Source organism: Cyclopterus lumpus, chromosome 1 (genome assembly GCF_009769545.1).
Source record: "Cyclopterus lumpus isolate fCycLum1 chromosome 1, fCycLum1.pri, whole genome shotgun sequence".
NCBI classification, from domain to species: domain Eukaryota; kingdom Metazoa; phylum Chordata; class Actinopteri; order Perciformes; family Cyclopteridae; genus Cyclopterus; species Cyclopterus lumpus.
Window position 1 is genome coordinate 8046454 of NC_046966.1, and position 7187 is coordinate 8053640.

The 7187-nt window shown below is 39.1% G+C and overlaps 1 protein-coding gene across 1 annotated transcript; it reads right to left on the reverse strand.

Moving 5' to 3' along the window:
• Positions 1–495: 495 nt before the first annotated feature.
• psmd12 (proteasome 26S subunit, non-ATPase 12) lies at positions 496–6301 on the reverse strand. The gene is made up of 11 exons (XM_034543730.1): positions 6066–6301; positions 5602–5661; positions 5104–5232; positions 4628–4735; positions 4273–4377; positions 3894–4043; positions 3663–3797; positions 3002–3114; positions 2543–2717; positions 1236–1313; positions 496–919 (listed from the first exon to the last, which is right to left on the reverse strand). The coding sequence occupies exons 1-11, from the start codon at positions 6168–6170 to the stop codon at positions 710–712; spliced, it is 1368 nt and encodes a 455-aa protein (XP_034399621.1). The 5' UTR covers positions 6171–6301; the 3' UTR covers positions 496–709.
• Positions 6302–7187: the final 886 nt, after the last annotated feature.

Consider the following 7187-nt stretch of genomic DNA (forward strand, 5'->3'; position numbering starts at 1 on the left):
GTACAAGACAATATGCAGATTGAAATTGTAGAATATCTTAGCTGCAGATATTCTTGCAGTGAACCGTATTGGATTACAATTTGCAAACATCTTAATTTCACCATCTCAAGTGTCTCAATTTTTGTTGAACAAAACTAAAAGAGAAGATTTCTCTAAGTCTCATTAAATGGGACTAAACTATCTCACATACTGACACGGAAACCCATTTTCGTTTCACATTACTGTATTTCCACTAATAATCCTTTAGACAGAAAACACGTGAATGATGTGATGCTTATAAGAAGCTTAACATGTGTCCTTAGATCGTACACCGGACCGGTTAAAGATCATTTAAAACCTACACTGTTAACCATATGTGAGGTTGTGTTTACATTGCTACGCATACAAAAATAGTTTTTAGCCTGGTTTTCATACAGCAATGAATATGAAACTACAGTTTAGTATCCATTAAATGGCAATGGGAAGCACATATAAGATCCAGTCACCGAGAAGAAGGGAGGTGCTCATGTGTTTTTATTCTCAAGGTTTTACTGGAAAGTAAAAAATGAACATAGTTGGGGTGCTGCAGATTTATCTTAAATGTTACGACATTGGATTAACCCTGCATTCACAGTCCGCTTATGTACTGTTTATTCAAAAACATTCGCACAGAAGGAAACAAAACAAACAAATATGAACCAAAACAGAAAATAACGCTCAATGTTATGTTTCACTGCAGGTTGTGGATCATCTCCTCCTTGGCAATGAGATGCGTGGTCTTGGTGACCAGAGACATGAGGGAGTTGAGTTTGTGCGACCAGTCGTTGAGCAGGTCGTTGGGGTCTTTAGGCCTCTGAAAGTTGATGATGCCAGCCAGCCTGTCGACCTTGGCATAGATGGTCTTGTTTACAACTAGGCTGGAGAGGAACTCCTCAGATTCCTGGTGAAATATTTGAGCAGACAGACATCACGTTAGACTTTCTTTAATACAAACATCCAAAACCCTGGACTCAAATGTTTCTCACCTTTACTTAATTACTGATCCATAACTGCACTACACCATTGCATGTCATTTTGTACTATAGCCACCTTCACACATGGATATATCTACTGTATGTAAAAGTAACAAATATAATATATATTTTTACTCTAAGCGGCTTGACAACATACTCTATAGCTACCTCTAAAAATAATTTTCAGTGAGACCAAACCAAGTTGGCTGAATTAAAGACAGCTAATTAGTCAAATGGGCTTACGTCAATAGAGAGGTCAAGGAGTCCAGCCATCCTTTTCATTGTGATTCTGGTGTAATATTTGGCCATTATTCTGATGTTCTGGTGGGGGGGGGAAAGGAAGAATTTCATTAATATACATATCTGCAGCAGAATATAATATGTATATAAGTATATCAGGTTAGAACAGAGGTGCATTCAGGTCCCAGCAACACGTAGTTATAGCTGAAATCCAACCATCCATAACTAATTCAATTTGAGCGCACTTTTATAATGCACATAACAGTCTGCTAGTTTAGCCAATGAATCTGCACAGAGCTTCAATATCAACATCATACCATTTGGCTTGAATTGCACTTCTACTGGTCATTTTACTCCATTTAATCCAATTTGATGTACATCCACTTAGATGAATCAATTTGAGTTTAAAAAAAATTATAAACGTGAACATTTATCATCATCCATATCATTTAAGTCAGAGCGGGTAAAGTGTCAATAAGTTAACACAAAAAAGTTTTATTCCGTGTTGTCTGGTAATTCATCTTTAACCAGACTTACATATCCTAAATGGATGATAAAAGTGGTGGAATCTAGGTCATAGCCTACATTACATTTTAGATATATTTGTTCAGCTTAATTCTGCCGGGGACATAAAACGTAGTTAATTTCAACATAGTCACTGATTTAAAACATGGACTACATGTCGCCCACTTTTCTCTACAAAGAAATGACTGACAACGCAAAAAAAGATTTTCCCAGTTAACAAACTAATATCCAACTAAGAGTTAGATTCTGACAGTAACTCAGCATTTCAACTAAACATGCGTTCTAAACCAGGGCCCAGAGAAACTCAGTGACGGAGGAGGCTCGTCTACACACATCTGTCCACGGACTTCTGCTGTCCCCGACGTTCAACTGACTTCCGGACTGAGACGCATCTTCAGAAGTCGGATTGGAATCTCATTTAAAACCACCTCCAAATGTGGGTTGGATCCAAATTGCTAAAATAGCTTTTCATGTGTTATTTTTGCTGCCCAGACTTTTAAAAAACAATTTTAATACAAATAAATAAGGCCTAATTCGCAACGTCCACACATATAGAGCAACTTCCAATTTTTTTGTTGACAATAATATGCTTCTTTATTATTAATCACTGGTTTAAATGTGCTAGCTTAGTTCGGGACAAGTTTTTCAAGAAGGCAGTTGAAAATCACTTCTTTTGATTAGACGTTTCCTTGCGGCCAAGCGTTAACAAATCATCATCAAACCCATCTCACTATGTACACATCAGCTGCAACTGTGAGGAGCCTACACTTGACTGTGTGACTTACATGCTCCACCACTCTGTTCTTCAGGTCCTTCCACCTACTCTCCCCTTCTTCTGAAGAAGCGAAGACGTCTGTGGCAGGACTGTCAGGTGAGCCCTCTCTCAGCTCCTTCCCATAATCCTCCACCAGGGCGGCCCAGCGCATCAGCTCCATAGTGGTGAACTGTTTCAGAAGGTCCCTAGGAATGACAGAGGAACATCGTGAGAATTCCTGCATTTACAAAAGGTTGTCTCGCTACATGCATATAAAGTATGTGTCAGGAAATCAATCTGTTGGCCACATTTCAACATCTGCAGACACGGCGTGACCGATATATGTTGTACAGTTGATTATTGGTCTAGTTGCTGACGTGCTGTAACTGCATACAGAGAACAAAGTAATTGGGACCCACACGGTTTGAGGGCCGTTTGTTTGTTTTTCTGGGTGATGCCGACAGGCAAGGGAGCACAAAGTTTCTCTTACTTGTACTTCGGAATTTCTTCCAGTTTCTTATCTTCACTGATTCTGTGAACGAGGTCCGACTGCTCGTTGTCGTAAGGGGAAAGAATCACGTACAGCACCACACTCTTCAGGGCCTGAAAGACAAATGCATTCATGGCTTTTTCAGAGCAACCCAATGGCAACAAGCAAAGTAAAGTTTTGTATATAGGTATATAGGGTATATAGTGTTGTATTTATTGTTATTATTGCAAACTATGCTGAGACTGTCACTGATCATAGAAAAGAGCCAAAATCAAAAGTATGTTCATAAGCTGGGTATACGCTCAGAGTAATGTTCTGATAAGTATAGTTTGTGCAAAGGTCTAGATTTCAGGACCAATATAAATAACTCATTAAGTCTAAGACAGGGTTTGTACAGCAATCTATTGTATTTCAAAACATTTTTCTGCAAACGTGGTACTGTGCTGCAGCAATAAGGTAACATTAAGAAAAAAGCATACAGCACAATCCCTACTGTTACTGCATTACATTTAATTGTAAGCATTTATCAAAAAGGGAATATCAGCAGTTAATTTGAAACACACCAGGACAGAAGAAAAAAACAAACACAAATTAACTACAAGAATACAATTTTAAATGTATACATTTAATAAAGTGGGGCCATGAGAGGAGGCCCATGTACCTGTTGCCACTTGCTGCTGTCCTCCAAGATGCAGGGGGTGTCATAGATGGCCCGGTAGTGTTTGCAGATAGACAGGTAGGAGCCCTCGTGCTGGTCTACATGAATCATCAGGTTGTAGTACTTCAGCTTGGCCTCCTGAGTTGTTTATTCGGCAAAATGGTAAAGTTAGTGTTCTGGTACAACACATTGCAGCATGTTGTTAGCGCTCAAGTTCTGGCTTCCTTCTCTTACCTCATTGCCCTCCTCTTTGAAAAATTTGGTGTTTATCTTCTTGCTGATGATCTGGGTGCGAACATAATCCTTGACTGCAATGCAAAGCCTCATCTGCTCCAAGATGAACTCCACCTTTTCCTTTTTCGCCATGGAGCCATATGTCTCCACCTGAGACAAAACAAATAAATACATTAAGGACTTTCCAAACAGGCCATACAACTTCCCTTTCACTTACAGTAGTTTGTGTATTGTTCCCCCTTTAGCAATGTGGTGACAAAGAGATCACATATGATCAAATTATTTAAAACATCTTAAAGTATAGATGTGCCCTTATTTGTCACCAAAACAACTGCACAACATTTTCTTCATCCTAGAATAAAGGCCAACCGTCTCTTACCTGCAGCTCCTGAAGAATGGCAGCTGCCTCTTTGACCTCTCCGCTCTGCTCCTTGATATTGGCCAAGGTCTTCGTCAACCTGGCACGCTCAATCTCCACATAGATCTATGAGGAGGACATGTTTAGTGTATTAGAGAGGAAGACATGACTTATGTCTTGAATGTAATGGTCATGCATTAGTTATTACAACCTACACTTTATATACCTGAGGACATTTGCATCCGAGTTAACCTTTGACTTTCAAGCTCCCCCACATCTGGCACTTAGTGGCGTGCAGTACTTAATTTGACAACTGCTTACATCTATACAACTTTCTGTTAGTCTCTAGTATACAGCTTTGTTTTAACATTCAGACCTTGCCAGCAGTCACGGTGCGAAGAGTGTCGATGAGTCTCAGCTTGATGGGCGGATCAGTCACAGTATCCACATACTTGTAGCATTCTTGCACCATCTTGGCGACAGCCTGATTAAAAAAAAAGAAAAAAAAAAGAGCAAAGAGCAAAACAAAACTAGATTTAGTCGTCCTTAGAGCTTGACAAAGAAGCTGCAAGGTGTGCGTACTTTCCCAAAAAGTTTATTTTCCATTCAAAAGACAGTAATTCAAAACAGGAATCCAAGGCGACAAAATATACTACGGTCAATATTGCAGAGTGTACAAGGTGTGCTTGATATCTTGACTACAAACAACAGTGTTCGTTAGTGGGTAATTTAAATAGTCAGTAGTGTGGCTTAATGGATCACAAACACTTATTTTCATACTTTTAGACTAATACAAATATGTTTGGAGACAACTAGTAGCAAAGAGCCATCAGGAACAAAGAAGTATCTGACCTGTTTTAGCTGACTCCTCCTTTTGGTGAGCAACATGATGTTTTCATTCAGTGCATCCCAGTCCTTGGCTTCATAACACATCTGGACCACAGCCACAAGGATTCTGGAAGTGGACACCATGTCTGAGGCCTGAGCAGGGGTTGAAGGCACATAATTAAAACAAGACACACAACAATAACATGTCAGAAAAGCAGAGCTCCAGATTGTCATGTTTTCAGAAAAAAAGAAATCGGATGTTCTATCAAAATATACAACAACAAAGTACATTTGTCAAGATTCCTGGTATGTGTTCACATTTACTTGGACATTAGAGCTGACTGACAATGACGAAGGTTTAGCAAATAATAGTGTTTTGGCTAAGGCTGAGAAATAATACTAACTCATATCAGGAATCGAATGAATTAATGGCATTCACATGTGGGGCTCAATCGCCCAGATGTTGGATTTACCACAAGAGAATGGAAGTAAGCGAAATCAGTTGGACTGTGTACAACGTACCGTTCTGGTTTGCTTCTCCAATGACAACAAGCTCTCAATAGCCTCCTGCAGCTTGCCCTCCTGCAACAGAAAAAACACATACGCTTGGAGTTGGTAACACTTGTTACAAAAGACAAATATGAATGACTGTTTTTGAAACAACACTGAATTAAAGGCACTTTGCCTGGCTAACAAGTTAGCTTATGATGTTGCCAATGACTTGACCGCTAAGACTACTAGCATGCTAGCGAGCCTAATATAAAAAAGAAGTGCATGTACGAAAGCGCATGTTGCGATAAAGGGGTATCTGAAATGTGTGGAAGTCAAGTTTATAAAAAATACATTCAGGAGTAATTTACGGTCAATATTTTGGTTGTAGGAGTGTTTCCTGGCAGTGCTAAAAGAAACGTCGACGTTAGCTTAAATGCTAACGCACTGGTACTGATGCACCATGACTCAGCCGGCGCTGGCATCTTCAGACTTACTTTAGCCATTTTTTCGCATTCCGGGAGACGTTGATCTACAGTTGAACTGTAGTCAACCTCCATCTTCACAATTTTCCCATCAGATCTTTCCAGTTCCTCAGACATCTTTGTGCTGTTCAGGTTAGGGTAATGTACGGTGTTTCTCTTTTCTTGTGAAATTAGCCTAGCACTATTGTGCTTGTCAAAGGAACGAGAGGTGGGCGACCAATCAGAGGAGAGTACCAGATTGCTGTCCGATGCGCCTGAAGGACCCAGTGAGGACCTCCACCGAATATTTTAGGAAGGCGTTATAAATGCAAACTTTCTGCCGAGAACGAGGGCTTCTTTGCTCGACTCCGCTGGTCAGTCCATTTAGTATGCATTATGTAAAAAGTTCTTGATGAAATACTTTTCTATGTATATACAAACAAAACAACGGAAACACAGGATTAGTGTTGTTCCTTGATAGCTGTAAATGGACATGAATAGTAAATATAATATTTGAATACATTAATACACTGTAGGCCAATCATATTCTGAACTAAATAATAATAATAATATAGAAACAATATAGGTTCCTTTTTCGTAGCCTCTTCAATTGAACCAAAATGTCTTTCTATCATCTTCTATTACTTTATCATGTTACTAAATCTGATTGTACCATGGTTATAGTCTATTATGTACGTAATAAATGCCCTTCAATTATGACACATATTTTTATAATGGCGGGTTGAAAACTCTGCAGTTTAAATTTGTTTGAACAAGGGGATTTACATTTTTAGACATCTAGTTTAATGTTTTCGCTAAACTGCATTTAATAACGAATGGCTTTCGTCTTCAAGGAGCTACTTTAAGCCTTCTATTCAGTAAGTCATTTTCATTTGGAGCAGGTGCTATTTTAAAATCTGGCTTTTTTTAATGCAGTGCCCAACTAAATGAGTCTATATTTAGCATTGGAAATAACTAGGGGTACTTTTGTATTGCTCAAGAGGGACAACAATTTTCTTTGTTGTTTGGTCTGCAAGTGTAAAAAGTGACATACAAATACAAAAGAAGGCCCAAAAAAGATGTTGTGCTCCTTATAGCACTGACATTGGGAGATGTGGTTTGGCTGTATGCTTTTTGTCAAATTGAGCTGAGAGC

What these genes read in the sequence shown, in the direction of transcription:
- psmd12 (XM_034543730.1), bottom strand. Translation starts at nt 6,170, where the DNA reads ATGTCTGAGGAACTGGAAAGATCTGATGGGAAAATTGTGAAGATGGAG. An exon ending in GGAGGAGTCAGCTAAAACAG is followed by an intron (nt 4,736 to 5,103) that starts GTCAGATACTTC and finishes TTTTTTAATCAG; the next exon opens with GCTGTCGCCAAGATGGTGCA. An exon ending in ACAGCAGCAAGTGGCAACAG is followed by an intron (nt 3,115 to 3,662) that starts GTACATGGGCCT and finishes TTTGTCTTTCAG; the next exon opens with GCCCTGAAGAGTGTGGTGCT.